Source organism: Bufo gargarizans, chromosome 5 (assembly GCF_014858855.1).
Source record: "Bufo gargarizans isolate SCDJY-AF-19 chromosome 5, ASM1485885v1, whole genome shotgun sequence".
NCBI lineage: Eukaryota > Metazoa > Chordata > Amphibia > Anura > Bufonidae > Bufo > Bufo gargarizans.
The window spans coordinates 280430082-280447906 of NC_058084.1; the positions used below are offsets into that span (position 1 = coordinate 280430082).

Below are 17825 nucleotides of genomic sequence, written 5' to 3' on the forward strand. Positions count from 1 at the left end.
ATTGATGGTTCCGCAAAAAACGGAACGGATACGGAAGACATACGGATGCATTTCCGTATGTGTTCCGTTTTTTTTGCGGACCCATTGCCTTGAATGGAGCCACGGACTGTGATTTGCGGCCAAATATAGGACATGTTCTATCTTTTCAACGGAACGGAAAAACGGAAACGGAATGCATACGGAACACATTCCGTTTTTTTGCGGAACCATTGAAATGAATGGTTCCGTATACGGACCTTATACGGACCGCAAAAAACGGACCGCAAAACGGAAAAAAAAAACGGTAGTGTGAAAGAGGCCTTATACAGTATAATATCCTAATTTGGACAATTTGCTAAAAAAAAAAAAAAAAAAAAAAAAGAGGCAGCCACACAAAAATCAGATAAGCACAGACCGATCTAAAGAAAAAAAAAAAACGAAAAAAAAACCCCTCTGGAATCATAGTTTATTTTCACTTACAAATTATTACTTTTCATTTGTGCAATACAATTTACTCTAGACTGGGGATTCACTACACTTCTCACACGCTAAAATAAATCAGTCTTTTTTTTTTTTCTCCAACATAAATGCCTTTTTCTCTTTTTGGTTTTCTTAAGGTACCCATAGACATTAGGCTAAAGTTGATAAATACAGACAATTTCAACCAAAACGATCAATCGTCAGAGGAAACTAAAAGGGTGCAAAGATATTGATGCTCAGTATAGGTCTTCAATATCATGTCAAACAGCTGATCGGCAGGGGAGCTAGGAGTCGGATAGGATATAAACATCTTAGCAGGGCACAACCCTTTTTCGAATGAACAATCAGCTTAGCTGACCAATGACGGCCATTCATCTGAAAAGAAGTCAGCTGTGTTTGAAATTTTCAGCCAATAGTCAGATAAGGCTGAGTTCACACAGCTATTTGGTCAGTTATTTTGATCAATTATTGCTAGCCCAAACTAGTGGCAGCCAAAAAGACAGAAGAGGTGAAAATCTTTACAACAGACCTGATCTCAGAGTAGGCTTTACTACTCGTTTTGGCTCACAATAACTAAAATAAATAACTAGCCAAATAACTGAAGTGTGAACTTGGCCTAAAAGATCTTTCTTGGTAAGGACTTTCCCAGAAAGATCATTTGTTCAGTTGAATTCAATGTGTATGGCCAGTTTTAACCACTACGGCCAATATGGAGTAAAATGTGTATGGTTGTTTCAGAGAAATGTTTGTTCAACCATCAACCTAGTTCTGGCTAATGTGTATGGCCACCTTTAGTCCAATACTACAATGTCGGGTTTTAACATTACTTTTATCAGATTTTCCACCATTTTCATTTACTTTTTGAGTGCCTGGGAAAATTCCTTTTTCTCCCCAACTGGAGCCAAGAGGTTGTTCACTCTAGTACATAAGAAGGTATATTAAGAGTATAGAAAACGAAGTCAGAGCACCGCTGGGTATTCAACACATTTCTATTTTCAATTACATAAATACTGCCAGTAATAGATGAGTAGCAGTGGAAAGTTTAGTGTAGTTAAACACAAGGGTGTCCAGCACTCATCTTTATTTGTGCTTAAATGGTAGAGTGTTTCAGTCAAGGTTCACCGCAACCCTGATTTATCAGTCAGATAATATGATATAAATAAGACACAATGGTTTTTTTTGTACCTTTGGCCTCTTCAATACCTGGATAACCTTAGACCCATTACAGTGGAGGACTGAGTAAACATTACAGTGGATGTGAGAAATAACAGCCACATTACTCTCCATCATCAATACTTCAACTACTCTTGCATTACATTTTGGTCTCATCCAGAAGAACTGTGGTCATTTTGGTTCCAAATTACACCATTTTCACAGATTCATAAATGGATAGCAATTATCCATATTTTATCCAAATAATGTACCAAAGAAATCCAGCAAACAAACAATACACACAACATAATAAAAAGTGAACTTGATGTTTGTAAAATAAAAAAATAGTCTGTGGGAAGAAAGACCATACTTTCCAGCTTATGTCGTCATAAGCTTTGTGTTACAGCAGACAGGCCATATGCATGTTATGTTTTTATTACTACTAAAAGCAAAACATCTTGCTCCTGAATATATATATATATATATATATATATATATATATATATATATATATATATATATATATATATATAATTACTATTTTCCTACACAGCAACTGTTGCCAGTGTTTGGGCCTACTGATAGTCATCGTGATGGTTGAGCCATGTACAGTGCTGCTGCCAGTGTTTCCCCCAAGTATCTTTTGAACACTTACAAGGGTTATGATTCAAGGAGAGTTTGGGAACGGTCTGTTGAATGATGCTACTGGCCACTCTTTTGTAATAGTTTGCAGTTTCCTCTCCCAGTACATTTTCTTTTTGTTCAGGATCTCCATCTTTATTCGGTGTTCCACCTCAGCCATTTCACATTCACGCTCTATCTGTTGCACTTTAGCCACATGCACCTCATTCATCTGAATTAACTGCAGTTGGAGGATAGACATCTGCTGATGATGCTCTTCCTCATGCATCTTTGTCAGAATGCCATTCTGGGTTGGTTTGCTTCTATAGGTCCTGTTACCCATTATTCTTGCAGTGGAACAGGAAGGTGATGCCAAATTTCCTTGACATTTCTGCATGTTCACGATATTAGACTTTTCTGGTGAATATAGGTCTCTGTCGAGGATAACATAGGATTCTAGGTAATAAACAGAAATATATTACAAATACAACAATTTTATGCGTTGACAATATTCCTACTTCTCTCTGATGATATCTGCTTGTTTTGTCAACTATACATGCCCTACTTATGGCAGTGTGAATGTAGCCCAACAGTAATTTAGGATAACTTTAATTGACATGTGGTGACAACGGAAGTCATTTGGGGTCCTACAAAACTGACAGCCTATCCTTAGGTAAGGCCATCAATATCGGAATTGTTGGTTTTGGCTCCCAGCAATCAATTGATCATGTGATTCAACAGATCATGGTGTTCCAGCAAGCACCATGTCTACTTCATTATTTACCAGGCACAGATCCATACTTTTAGGACTAATTATGCTATTATTCAGAACTGTTCACCCTAGAGAACTGAATTTAATTGCAGTTCCAGGAACAGCCACTACAAAAAAAATATTAAAGCTGATCAGCAAAGGTACCAAGCGATAGACCCCCACTGATGTGATATTCATGGCCCATCCTAACAGCTTTACAATTTTGCAGGACACATTTAAGCATTTCATTTTTAGGAATATCATGTTTTTTTCATTCATACAAGATTATGAGAAGAATTAAATCTTTTCTTATTCCTTTAAAGGCACTGACAATATTAAAGGTTATTGTAATTAACTGTTTTGTAGAGATAGATCAAGTAGGTGATTACTGTGTAAATAATATCATGGGCATCAGTAATCATGTCATCAATACTCATTCCATTAGTTAAACTGTTTAACATTCTGCAAGTGCCCATACTATCAAGAAGTTTAAAGGCAAGGGAAATGGAGCCAAATACAAAAAGACAAGGACTTCCGACGTGTCTAGCGGAGCTCCACTACCTTCCAAGTGGCATTACCCTCCATAGACTGCCTAAAGGCTTATTTTTCCCCTACCACTGTGTGGGATTCCCCGCATGACTGCTCAGTCTAGCATTGTGCCCAAAATGGCGGCGGATAACATTGACACCACCCCGAACAATGTGCCGCATGACCTACAGCCAGCCTACACACAAGAGGATATCTTCGGATCTAGCCCCCTACCAGCCACAGATATTAAACGACTGGCCATTGAAGCGGCAAACCATCTGCCCCCGGACCTCAAAGCCTCGCTATCGGCAACGGCGCAAACGGCCCTCACAGAATTGCAAGATGCTTTTACACAACAAGGATACCGTATCGATGAGCTCGAGTAACGAACATTATGCGTGGAGGAAGACCTAGGAGGCACCAATACCAAAGTGGATATGTTGCAACAAGCGGTCAGGGAACTCAGAGATAAGGTGGACGATCTTATGCTGTAGCTATTCTAAAGGAAGATCGCAAGCAGATAGATAGATCTGGGGCCACTATGAGGACGGGTGGTGGTGTATTTTATTAGCGTTCCTAGCAGATACAGCGCTGCTAGATGCATGGAGGGTCTCACATCCTGATGGTAGGCAATATACTCTTTACTCTCATGCGCAAAATTTATGGTCTAGAATCGATTACGGGCTTACAGATCCCCAGTTATTGGCCAGGGTACAGGAGGTACTAATCAGGGATCTGGTGATATCCGATCATTCACCAGTTGTCTTAACCTTGGCGGACACAGTCCCGAGGGGAACAGAGTTTATATGGAAATTCCTGTCCTTCCTGGTGAAAGATGAATTTTTTGCGGAGTTGGTGGCTGCAGTACAGTACTCTGAATCAAGACCATGTCGTCAATAACCCAACACTGTTTTGGGAGGCAGGCAAGACGGTGCTAAGGAGCCGCCTGATTGCTTATGTAGCAGGGGTCCAAAAGACCACCAAGGCGCAGTATATCAAAATTAGTAAGGAGGTTTAAAGGGCTTCTGTCAGCCCACTAAACAGTTTTTTTTTTCTTTTTGGGTTAATAATAATCCCTACACTGCGAGCTCCTTATACATAAGCTAAATATTCATTTTTGTTCAGTAGATTTTGTTAAAAAGCAATTTTTATAATATGTAAATTACCTTGCTACCAGCAAGTAGGGCGGCTACTTGCTGGTAGCAGCCGCATCCTCCTCTCATAATGACGCCCCCTCCGCTGTGTGATTGACAGGGCCAGGGAACGGGATCGTTCTCTGCTGGCCCTGTTTGAATTCAAAATATCGCGCCTGCGCCGTACCTGTCTTTAATCGGCGCAGACGCACTGGAGAGGAGGCCGCTCCATCCTCAATGCGCCTGCGCCGGGTGTAGATGTGACGTCATTGGTGCAGGCGCATTGAGGATGGAGCGGCCGCCTCTCAGTGTGCCTGCGCCGATTAAAGACAGGTACGGCGCAGGCGCGATATTTTGAATTCAAACAGGGCCAGCAGAGAACGATCCCTTTCCCTGGCCCTGTCAATCACACAGCGGAGGGGGCATCATTATGAGAGGAGGATGCGGCTGCTACCAGCAAGTAGCCGCCCTACTTGCTGGTAGCAAGGTAATTTACATATTATAAAAATTGCTTTTTAACAAAATCTACTGAACAAAAATGAATATTTAGCTTATGTATAGGGAGCTCACAGTGTAGGGATTATTATTAACCCCCCCCCCCCCTCAAAAAAAAAAAAAGGTTTAGTGGGCTGACAGAAGCCCTTTAAAAGACCTGTATAGAGAAATCATACAAACCCACTCATCACACCATAAAAAAAATCATGGATTGGGGCAAGGCGAGATTTGGTCAGAAAGGATGGAGGGTATCTACAAGTCTCAATGGGAATTGGAACGCCATAAATATGGGAACAAGGCATGTAGACTGATGGCCAACGTCCCTTGTACCAGCTGCATGGTCCCGGAGGGGCTCTGGAATACTACTCAAATCTATATTGTAAACCTACACAGATTGTAGAGAGGTAGAAGCGGGTTTCCTGAATGGTCTAAGTCAGTGATGCCCAACCTGCGGCCCGCGAAGTCGTGTCATGCGGCCTGTGCAGTGACCGGACTTTATCAGCGCAGGGCGCGCTGCAAACGGCACAGGCAGCAAAGCGATGCTGCCTGTGCCTGCAATCTCCCCGCCCAGTGCCGCCTCCTAGCTAATTTATTCACTGCACTTGCCTCTGTGAAATTGAAGATAAGTGCCGTAATCTCACACAGGCCCACTGGCAGAGGCATCGAAGTGCGCATGCACCGTCTTCCTGGTATCTGATATCTGTGGACGGCACTGAAAGGGGGGGGGGGGGGGGGAGGATATCTGTGGACGGCACTGAAAGGGGGGGGGGAGGATATCTGTGGACGGCACTGAAAGGGGGGGGGGGAGAGGAGGATATCTGTGGACGGCACTGAAAGGGGGGGGGAGGATATCTGTGGACGGCACTGAAAGGGGGGGGGGGAGGATATCTGTGGACGGCACTGAAAGGGGGGGGGGGGGAGGATATCTGTGGACGGCACTGAAAGGGGGGAGGGGGGAGGATATCTGTGGACGGCACTGAAAGGGGGGAGGGGGGAGGATATCTGTGGACGGCACTGAAAGGGGGGAGGGGGGGAGGATATCTGTGGACGGCACTGAAAGGGGGGGGGAGGATATCTGTGGACGGCACTGAAAGGGGGGGGGGGATATCTGTGGACGGCACTGAAAGGGGGGGGGGGAGGATATCTGTGGACGGCACTGAAAGGGGGGGGGGAGGATATCTGTGGACGGCACTGAAAGGGGGGGGGGAGGATATCTCTGGACGGCACTGAAAGGGGGGGGGAGGATATCTGTGGACGGCACTGAAAAGGGGGGGGGGGAGGATATCTGTGGACGGCACTGAAAGGGGGGGGGAGGATATCTGTGGACGGCACTGAAAGGGGGGGGGGATATCTGTGGACGGCACTGAAAGGGGGGGGGAGGATATCTGGACGGCACTGAAAGGGGGGGGGGAGGATATCTGTGGACGGCACTGAAAGGGGGGGGGGGAGGATATCTGTGGACGGCACTGAAAGGGGGGGGGGAGGATATCTGTGGACGGCACTGAAAGGGGGGGGGGAGGATGATATCTGTGGACGGCACTGAAAGGGGGGGGGGAGGATATCTGTGGACGGCACTGAAAGGGGGGGGGAGGATATCTGTGGACGGCACTGAAAGGGGGGGGGATATCTGTGGACGGCACTGAAAGGGGGGGGGGGAGGATATCTGTGGACGACACTGAAGGGGGGGGGAGATATCTGTGGACGACACTGAAGGGGGGCGGAATATCTGTGGACGACACTGAAGGGGGATCTAGGGAGGGCTGTGGGGATTTTAGGTCCTGGAGGGGTGTTTGGGTGGGAGCTCTGGAAGGGGTGGGAGGTCCGATAGGTATGTGGGGGTGGGAGATCCGGGAGGGGAGGGCCCATACATTTTTTGCTATGGGGCCCCAGTCATTTCTAGCTATGCCCCTGATTGTTAAGATTGGGTGGGCACTGGAGAGATAGAGCGCCCTGCTGTAGGAGAAGCTGGCGGGAGATGAAAGGAGGAGGGGCCAGCTCCTGGTGGTGTCCGGCACACAGCGCAAGCATGGCGGAGGAGGATCTGACTGAAGCCTAAAGACCAGACATCAAGGTAGACCAGCAGAAGAAGGTGACCGCGCAGTATGTGATGTATACATGTGTGTAATGTATGTAGTGCAGTGTGTGATCATCACATACTGCACTACATACATTACACGCATGTATACATCACATGCCCCCTCACAGTAATAATGCCAAGATATGTGCCCACTTCAGACGTAATTGTCACACATGCCCCCTCACAGTAGTTATGCCAAGATATGTGCCCTCCTCACAGTAGTTATAGCCTGTTATGTGCCCCCTCACAGTAGTTATGCCCAGATATGTGCCCCCTCACAGTAGTTATGCCCAGATATGTGCCCTCCTCACAGCTCACAGTAGTTATACCCTGATATGTGCCCTCCTCACAGTAGTAATGCCCAGATATGTGCCCCCATCACAGTAGTAATGCCCAGATATGTGTCCCCATCACAGTAGTAATGCCCAGATATGTGCCCCCTCACAGCGTTTGCATTTCTTTCTGGAAAAGATACCTGGTTCCGGCCCGCAAAATTTATACCAAGTCTAGTGCAGCCCTCAGACGAAAAATGGTTGGGCACCACTGGTCTAAGTCTTCCAGCCCCATCCCCTGAGCAGTTGGGTTCCTAAATGCACCCATTATGGCTGAAGAGATACAAATTACAATTGCCAGGGAACAAGACCCAGGGACCTGATGGCTACTTGGGTGACTTTTATAAAATACTGGAAGTGCAGGTCTCACCTATCAGGTCATGTGTGGTTAATGCAATTCTGCATGAGGGGGAAGCTCTCAGGTAAGATGAATATGGCCCACATCAGACTGCTCCTAAAAGGTAAACCTGCCGAGAGCCCATCCTCATAGCGCCCGATCTCCCTCATCAACCAAGACCTGAATTTTTTCTAAACTAATGGCTAATAGGCTAGCTCAACTTCTACCGAGCTTGATTAGCCCAACACAGGTCGGCTTTGTGAAGGGAAGATCGACGACCACCTACATACGCAGAGTCCTAGCAGACCTTGATGTGATGGATCGTAGGGTGGAGGATGTTTCGACCCCCGCCCTGGTCACTTTAGAAGGTGAAAAAAAAGCATTTGATAACATACATTGGGAGTGGCTAGGGCAGATGTTAGATAAAATGGGCTTTGTGGGTTCATTTCGGACATACTTTACGCAAATGTATTCCAGCCCCCAAGCTAGGATAGGCACGCAAGTTTTTTTTTTTAGTTTTTTTTATCTGATCCCTTTGACTTATACAGGGGTACCAGGCAGGGATGCCTGCTGTCTCCTCTCCTGTTCAACTTGGCAGTGGAATCCTTGGTACGATACCTCAGCACTTGGGGGCAGTTCAAGGGTATTAGAGTAGGCAGTATTGCACTAAAAGAAGCCCTTTTTGCAGATGACATTCTATTATTCATGGAAAGACCCCGGGAGGAACTACAAGGAGTGTTGAACAGTATAAAGGAATTTGAAAATCTCTCAGGCTTCAGAATCAACACTGCAAAATGTGCACTCTTACAGTTGAAGCAAGGGAAAGATATGGTCAATCAGGAATCAACAATATGGCATACCTATAGTGAAAGACAGTATAATATTTGGGGATTAAAGTGGGACATGGGGCGGATTCTCTATACAAGCTAAAAATTATACTCCCCTATTTCATAAAATAGCTCAAGTTACAAAAATGGCATAATCTACCTCTATCACTTCTAGGATGGATACACTTAAATAAAATGATGAACCTTTTAAGACCTTATACCCTCTTCAGACTCTACCCGTATTAATCAAACATGTAGATATAGTTAAGCTATACAGTGAAATTACACATTTCATATGGCAAGGAAGACGCCCTCGGATAGGTCTGAAAAAACTCATGGCCCTCAAAATAAAGGGGGAATGAATATGCCCGATCAGCGTATATAATCTTTCCTGTCTATTTAGACATATTATAGACTGGGTACGACATACAAGCAAGCTTTCATTCAGATTATGCACTGGAGAGGAACTTGTGCTCCCCTTGGAAACCTCCAACCTGCTCCACACGGGTCTAAAAGACCTGCCTAGATACCTAAGAAACTAAGATCTATTTAGACAGACATACCTGGGCAGTTTCCACCTTTGTCAGAAAGTATCTAAATACTTACCACTGTGGGGCCATCCAGAATTCAAAGAGTAGGAGTAGTGGTCTCTTTAAGGAGTGGAGAGTGAAGAGGATCTTAATAGCTCAACATGTGATGCATAACTCAAAGTAGGTGGCTAACTCAGCAAGAGGTCAGAGATAAATATAAAATTGAGCTCTTTCCAGAACATCCAATTTGCCCATGTTAGAACATTTCTCACCGACAGACTGTCTGATCCCTCTAGGGAAATCATTTAAAATAGTTTTGATAAGATCTTACAAAAAGAAAGACAGGCCCTCAACTCAACCCCCATCTTTCTTATATTCTCAAATTAGAGAAGCCTTGGGGGGTGGGCTGCCCCCACTGACATTTAGACCATGGGCCCAGATACTGGAATATCAGGAGGCAGGAGACAAGATTTTGATAGGCTGGTGGGCGTTGAGAAAAATCTATATTAAATGAATCTTGGAGGGACACGCATTTCAGCATAATGCCATATATGCCTTTAATCTGCCACCAGTTCTTAGTAGACCTGGGAGATTGACAAGATGCCCAAAGTGTCTTATGCCACATACTGATTTATATCACAGCCTTTGGGCCTGCCGCAGACCTATGCTCTATGGGGTCAAATAGCACAAACAGTTAAGGACATTTGGAGCCTTAAGAGCCCTCTAAGACCTATGATTTATTTATCTCATTATTAGGAAGAAAAGGGAGGGGAAGGTACAACAGAGCAAAGATTACCTATCCTATTTCATGCCATTTGCATGGTGACTAAGAGGAGCCTATTGCAGAATTGGTTGCAACCCTCTGTCCCACAAAAGAGGTAGTCATAGAAAACATGAAAGGTTTATTGGCACTGGAAAGGAGAAAGGTAGAGAGATGCAAGGAGGGAAAGTTCATCAAAAAATTGTGTCGTTTCCTGGTACAACTCCTCACCAACTCAGAGGTTGAAAGCATTAGGAGACCCTTTACTCTCACTCAATGGTTTCTGACTGAGCAACTGAAAGGCACGCTAGACAGGCTGAAACAGTGAGAGTACTATTACGCCATTATTAGGCTGCAAAGTATATGACCTACGGAAGGCTCTTGCTGGATTAAAACACAGGCTTGAATGCGATATTTAGATAACTTGCTTTGATCATGGAAGGTATTCATTGTTCTTCTTTATGCAGGACATGTTTGTATGTGTCAGATGTACATTTTGTTGTATGTACAAAGTACTATGTCTTAAATAAAAACAATTTTCAAAAACAAAGGCAAAAGGATGGACAAAAGTGAACTTACAACAACTACAATGTGAAATTAATTATATTATTTTTTTTACCAAGCTGTTTTCCAGCAATTTGTATAATTTTAATGCTCCTCATTAAAAAAAGGAGGGAGAGCCATAATGATGATGTCACCAGCAGAGTGTTAGAGCTAGTGAAAAAAATCTGCCACTCCGTTCTTCAATCTTCCAGTCCTCAGCTTCTAAACTTCTGGACAGGGTTGCATACTCAACTGCAGCCAATGACTGGTCTCAATGGTGTCATGTCCCCAAGTTGCACTCGCCACTGCTGGGTCACATGCCGTTTGGGGATTTTTGCAACTTGCAACTGAGGTAATCGATTGTCCACAACAGCAAATGACCCAGTCAGGATATATAAAAGGTCAAGGATCGGAAGATAACTGAATGTTGCCAGAACAGAATGGAGAAGAGCAAGTCAGTAAGATTCTTTTTCAATAATATCCAAAATGCCCAAAAGGGGCAAACCACCCTATATACTTCCCAATAATTAGCTTTAAGACAATTTTATTTAATAATATGTATAACACAATTTAATCCTGGTCAATATTACAGATGTCAGCATGTTGGAAGGGGGCTGATCCATTTACTTTAACTTTGGCACACCAGTCAATTTGAGCAGATCTATCTGCAGTGGATATGCCTCTGTACATAATCTATAAGTATAGGGCTGTTGATCGGGGGCAGAGTCCTGACAACAAAGCCCAATGGAATAGTTACAGTGTGTCTGCAAGGAGTAATTAGAATGATGAACATGGCAGTGGACAGTCTGATATCAATGAACTAAACAGAATAATATTATTATGTAATAATGCACACACTGCACTACCAATATATGGCGTTTATGAAATAAAACATTGGCACCACTCCCTACTGGAGTGGCTTTGGGAGTCAAAAATCTGGGTTTAAACTCCTTAAAATAGCTAACCATGCCCACTTTTCAAAACTGGAGTGAGTGGTGTAAAAATGCAAATAGTCACAAAAATATTGCGCAACTGATTTTTTTTTTGCAAAAGTCAGAATTCTGGAGCGCAAAGCTTGATAAACCCCCCCAAAGTGTTTGGCTGCAAATTGTATACAAATAGGACAGGTCATCAATATTACAAAAGTGGACAATCCCTTTAACATTAAACATTTGCAAGACCCAGCCAAGCGTGCATGAAAAGGTGGGCGTCAGAAAATAGTTGTATGCGTATGCATGGGTAGCCTTTGGGCTCTTTTACATGGGACAAGAGTGAGGGAAATTATTAGGAACAAAAGTTTCTAAAAACACATAATAAAAAAGATCTAAAGCTAAGGGTAGAAAACAATCTAATAAATATATAATTTCTGGGGGAAAAAATAAAAAATTCAATTGTAATTACATTTATAATCCTTAGGCCTTTCCATGCCATATGATTGGCAAATGTCTTTACCTCTTCTATCTATAAGGTGAAGCTTTCAAAAAGAAACTGCATCCCAGCCATGATGGATGCACAAAGAAACATGAAATCAGAAGACTATCAAAATATTTTGGAGTGAAACATTCTGCTGTGTCAGGAAATAAATGGTGGATAGAACCTTTTCAATAACTAACACTTTGGAATTGAGCAATGTTAGTTTATTGAACAAAATGAAAAAAAGGTACCAATAACTTTGTCCACATCTGTACATACAATTCTGAAAATGTTACCTTTTTTTATACTGTTGGGGGAAGTGCCCTCTGCACGTACTGCTTCAGTGGCAGAGACATTCCTTATTGGTTCTGTCTGGATTTTTCCCTGTTCGTCAATGAGGATTTCTAGGTCTCCTTTGTGGAAAGCTATAGAATAGTGAATATATGAAAAAAAAATAAGTTAGCAATCTGTGCCATTTCAGTAAAATTATGTTTTTAATAACAATACATAAAATAATGTTTCCATCAGTGGAACATTTATTACAATGTTTTGGGCCCAATTTTGGTCCCCCTCTTCAGGCTACCAAAAAAAAATGCACAATCAGAATACATAAAACATGATAATTATGGCAGTAAATCACAATTGGAAAATTTTATACCATGATCAGCTTAAAATACTATGCATAATTTAATTATAGTGATATACATAATTGTGTAATCATATAACATGATTCAAAGACATTATGACATAATCTCTCTCTCTCCCCCCCCCCCCCAAAAAAAGAGAGGAAAACAACAAAACAATATCATGATTACATGGCCTAGTAACATTGAGATATATAAAAGGTCAAGTACTATCAAAATATCACAGGGCTAAACGTGTGTGTGTGTGTGTGTGTGTGTGTGTGTGTGTGTGTGTGTGTGTGTGTCAGGATCGAGTGTCAGGAGGAAAAAATTGCCACAAGACCAAATGCACTTGGGTACATATATAGCTACAAGGCAAATATCCAACTGCTTATTATATTGAATTTTATTTCCAAATTGATCTCACAATATCTCGAGCCGAATCCTGGGTTAATATACCCATCAGCAAGTGACACAAAGAGCCATTAGGATGGAATAAACATCACACGAACTTCATAGGAAAAAGTTAGTCAAAAGTCACTGAAGACCAACATATATAGCGAGCATACATAGCGATCATGAATCTGCAACAAAGCTTATAAAAAGTAAATATAGCTACCTGTGTCTAAAGGGAGTTCGGATTCACAGCGTGCATGATTTCCTCAAGGTAGATCACCCTAGGATTCCGGTTACGTATATACAGGTCCTTCTCAAAAAATTAGTATATTGTGATAAAGTTCATTATATTCTGTAATGTACTGATAAACATTAGACTTTCATATATTTTAGATTCATCACACACCAACTGAAGTAGTTCAAGCCTTTTATTGTTTTAATATTGATGATGTTGGCATACAGCTCATGAAAACCCAAATTTCCTATCTAAAAAAATTAGCATATTTCATCCGACCAATAAAAGAAAAGTGTTTTTAATACAAAAAAAGTCAACCTTCAAATAATTATGTTCAGTTATGCACTTAATACTTGGTCGGGAATCCTTTTGCAGAAATGACTGCTTCAATGCGGCGTGGCATGGAGGCAATCAGCCTGTGGCACTGCTGAGGTGTTATGGAGGCCCAGGATGCTTCGATAGCGGCCTTAAGCTCATCCAGAGTGTTGGGTCTTGCGTCTGTCAACTTTCTCTTCCCAATATCCCACAGATTCTCTATGGGGTTCAGGTCAGGAGATTTGGCAGGCCAATTGAGCACAGTAATACCATGGTCAGTAAACCATTTACCAGTGGTTTTGGCACTGTGAGCAGGTGCCAGGTCGTGCTGAAAAATGAAATTTTCATCTCCATAAAGCTTTTCAGCAGATGGAAGCATGAAGTGCTCCAAAATCTCCTGATAGCTAGCTGCATTGACCCTGCCCTTGATAAAACACAGTGGACCAACACCAGCAGCTGACATGGCACCCCAGACCATCACTGACTAAGGGTACTTGACACTGGACTTCAGGCATTTTGGCATTTCCCTCTCCCCAGTCTTCCTCCAGACTCTGGCATCTTGATTTCCGAATGACATGCAAAATTAGCTTTCATCCGAAAAAAGTACTTTGGACCACTGAGCAACAGTCCAATGCTGCTTCTCTGTAGCCCAGGTCAGGCACTTCTGCCGCTGTTTCTGGTTCAAAAGTGGCTTGACCTGGGGAATGCGGCACCTGTAGCCCATTTCCTGCACACGCCTGTACACGGTGGCTCTGTCCACTGCTTCCGCAGGTCCCCCAAGGTCTGGAATCGGTCCTTCTCCACAATCTTCCTCAGGGTCCGGTCACCTCTTCTCGTTGTGCAGTGTTTTCTGCCACACTTTTTTCTTCCCACAGACTTCCCACTGAGGTGCCTTGATACAGCACTCTGGGAACAGCCTATTCGTTCAGAAATTTCTTTCTGTGTCTTACCCTCTTGCTTGAGGGTGTCAATGATGGCCTTCTGGACAGCAGTCAGGTCGGCAGTCTTACCCATGATTGCGGTTTTAAGTAATGAACCAGGCTGGGAGTTTTTAAAAGCCTCAGGAATCTTTTGCAGGTGTTTAGAGTTATTTAGTTGATTCAGATGATTAGGTTAATAGCTCGTTTAGAGAACCTTTTCATGATATGCTAATTTTTTTTAGATAGGAATTTTGGGTTTTCATGAGCTGTATGCCAAAATCATCAATATTAAAACAATAAAAGGCTTGAACTACTTCAGTTGGTGTGTAATGAATCTAAAATATATGAAAGTCTAATGTTTATCAGTACATTACAGAAAATAATGAACTTTATCACAATATGCTAATTTTTTTAGAAGGACCTGTACTCCCAAAAATCCATAAAAGCCTAATCAATCGCCCTGGCCATCCTATAATTTCGGGCTGTGAATCTATCTTTCAACCAGCCGCAGTCATGCTTGATCAATTGTTACGCCCATATGCGCAATTAGGCAGGTCCTTTATTTTAAATAATACTACAGAATTTAGAAATCCAGGGGACTAATATTTTTTTAGTCACGATGGATGTATCAAGTTTGTATACTAATATTCCCACTGAAGATAGCATTGATTATGTTAAGGAGGTTTTGATACAACAAAGATTTTTCAGATGATGAAAATCATTTTAGCATAGATTTATTGAACTTTGTGTTGAAAAGTAATTTTTTTCTTTTTATAAAACTCATTTAATACATAAAGTATGGATGGCGCATGAATTTCATTTTACCTATTTCACACATGCCCGGGGAGTTAGACTCTTCCCTTTGTTGCGAGAGAAACGTGCAATGATGAGGGAAGATTTAAATGTATTGACTGTACCATTTTTCAATTCAGGTTAATACTTGTGGCAATATATATCCCCCCACCGTATTCAAGTGAGATTATAAAGAAAGTGTTGATATTTACGGCCAGATTCCCTGGTGTTCGTTCCCATATTGATGATGGGGGACTTTAATATTTATATGGATAAGTCTCTTGAGAAGTTTGATCCAGAGGCTTGTGTAGTAGCTCCATCGCCCACCTCATTGGCTAGGCTAATGTTGAAAATTTATCTTTGCGATCTCTGGACGGTTGGGCATCAGGGAGTACGGCAATACTCGTGCTTTTCCTCTTCCCATAATTCACTGTCCAGAATTGATCTGGTACTTGGCTCTCCAGCCTTACGAGATACAATTCAGGAGATCTCTTATCTCCCCTGTAGTGTTTCTCATCACTCCCCTGTTCTGGTGCAGTTGAGATTGGGAAACGTAGGACAGAATTCAAGGCTTTATTGGCGCCTAAACCCATTCTGGCTTCACTTAGTAGATACGTGTGATACCACCTCCAAGGTTCTGCTAGACTTTTTTTTTTACCAATAACATTGGGTCTGCTACCATATCAACGGTATGGGACACAATGAAGGCATATGCTAGAGGACTATATAATAAGGGTATTGGTGTGCACAAGACAAAAAGTAGGGCTCGCTCAGTGGGGCGCTCTAATAGGGCATTGAATACTGAATCTAAATACATTGCAAATTCATCACTGAAAATGCCACTAACTGGAAGGAGGCCCTAGGACTGTTAAAAAACAAAAAAAAAAACACCATCTAATAGAGCTGGGGATAAACATTTCTTTAGTATTTTATGGAGGGAGAGAGTGCCAGTCATCCATTAGCTACTATCATTAAAGCACAAACTGGCCCCTCTTGGTCTCCCTGGCATTGGAGAGGGGTAAAAGGAAAGGCTGTCCCTTGTCCCCTCTCCTATTTGCCGTTGCTATAGAACCTCTGGCTTGCCTGCTCAGAACCACGCCACTACTACAAAGTCTTGAGAGAGGAGAAATGGAAGAACGTGTATCGCCATTACTAGCAGAGTTTAAGCTTTAACCCCTTAAGGACTCGGCCCTATTTCACCTTACGGACTTGGCCATTTTTTGCAAATCTGACCAGTGTCACTTTAAGTGCTGATAACTTTAAAATGCTTTGACTTATCCAGGCCAGTCTGAGATTGTTTTTTCGTCACATATTGTACTTCATGTCACTGGTAAAATGAAGTTAAAAAAAAATAAAATAAATTTTATTTATAAAAAAAAATTAGCTAAATTTACCCCAAATTTGTAAAAAAAATTGCAAATTTCCAAGTTTCAATTTCTCTACTTCTATAATACATAGTAATACCTCCAAAAATAGCTATTACTTTAGATTCCCCATATGTCTACATGTTTGGATCATTTTGGGAATTATATTTTATTTTTTGGGGATGTTACAAGGCTTAGAAGTTTAGAAGCAAACCTTGAAATTTTTCAGAAATTTTCAAAAACCCACTTTTTAGGGACCAGTTCAGGTCTGGTCACTTTGCGAGGCTTACATAATAGAAACCACCCAAAAATGACCACATTCTAGAAACTACACCCCCCTCAAGGTATTCAAAACTGATTTTACAAACGTCGTTAACCCTTTAGGTGTTCCACAAGAATTAATGAAAAATTTAACTTTCTTGGCAGATTTTCCATTTTAATAATTTTTTTTCCAGTTCCAAGGGTTAACAGCAAAACCAAACTCAATATTTATGGCCCCGATTCTGTAGTTTACAGAAACACCCCATATGAGGTCGTAAACTACTGTATGGGCACACAGCAGGGCGCAGAAGGAAAGGAATGCCATGCGGTTTTTGGAAGGCAGATTTTGCTGGACTGGTTTTTTTGACACCATGTCCTATTTGAAGCCCCCCTGATGCAACCCTAGAGTAGAAACTCCATAAAAGTGACCACATCTAAAAAACTACACCCCCCTCAAGGTATTCAAAACTGATTTTACAAACGTTGTTAACCCTTTAGGTGTTCCACAAGAGTTATTGGCAAATGGAGATGAAATTTCAGAATTTCAATTTTTGGGCAAATTTTAGAGTAGAAACTCAAAAAAAGTGGCCCCATTTTAGAAACTACAGGATAGGGTGGCAGTATTGTTGGTACTAGTTTAGGGTACATATGATTTTTGGTTGCTCTATATTACACTTTTTGTGAGGCAAGATAACAAGAAATAGCTGTTTTGGCACCATTTTTATTTTTTGTTATTTACAGCATTCATCTGATCATGTTATATTTTTATAGACCAGGTTGTCACGGATGCGGCGATACCTAATATGTATACTTTTTATTTATTTAAATTAAGTTTTACACAATGATTTCTTTTTTTAAGCCCAAAAAATCATGTTTTAGTGTTTCCATAGTCTGAGAGCCATAATTTTTTCAGTTTTTGGGCGATTACCTTAGGTAGGGTATGATTTTTGCGGGATGAGAT

At 42.0% G+C, this 17825-nt stretch overlaps 1 protein-coding gene across 4 annotated transcripts in view; it reads right to left on the minus strand.

Moving 5' to 3' along the window:
- Window positions 1-428: 428 nt before the first annotated feature.
- The window catches only part of MSANTD3 (Myb/SANT DNA binding domain containing 3), a 50484-nt gene continuing 33087 nt past the window's right edge, over window positions 429-17825 (minus strand). For all 4 annotated transcript variants that reach the window (XM_044293198.1, XM_044293197.1, XM_044293196.1 and 1 more), the window contains 2 exons: window positions 12255-12383; window positions 429-2688 (listed from right to left, as the gene is read on the minus strand). In XM_044293198.1, the coding sequence (XP_044149133.1) occupies window positions 2279-2688; window positions 12255-12383 (539 nt within the window). In that variant the 3' untranslated portion in view covers window positions 429-2278. The remainder of the gene's footprint in view (window positions 2689-12254; window positions 12384-17825) is intronic.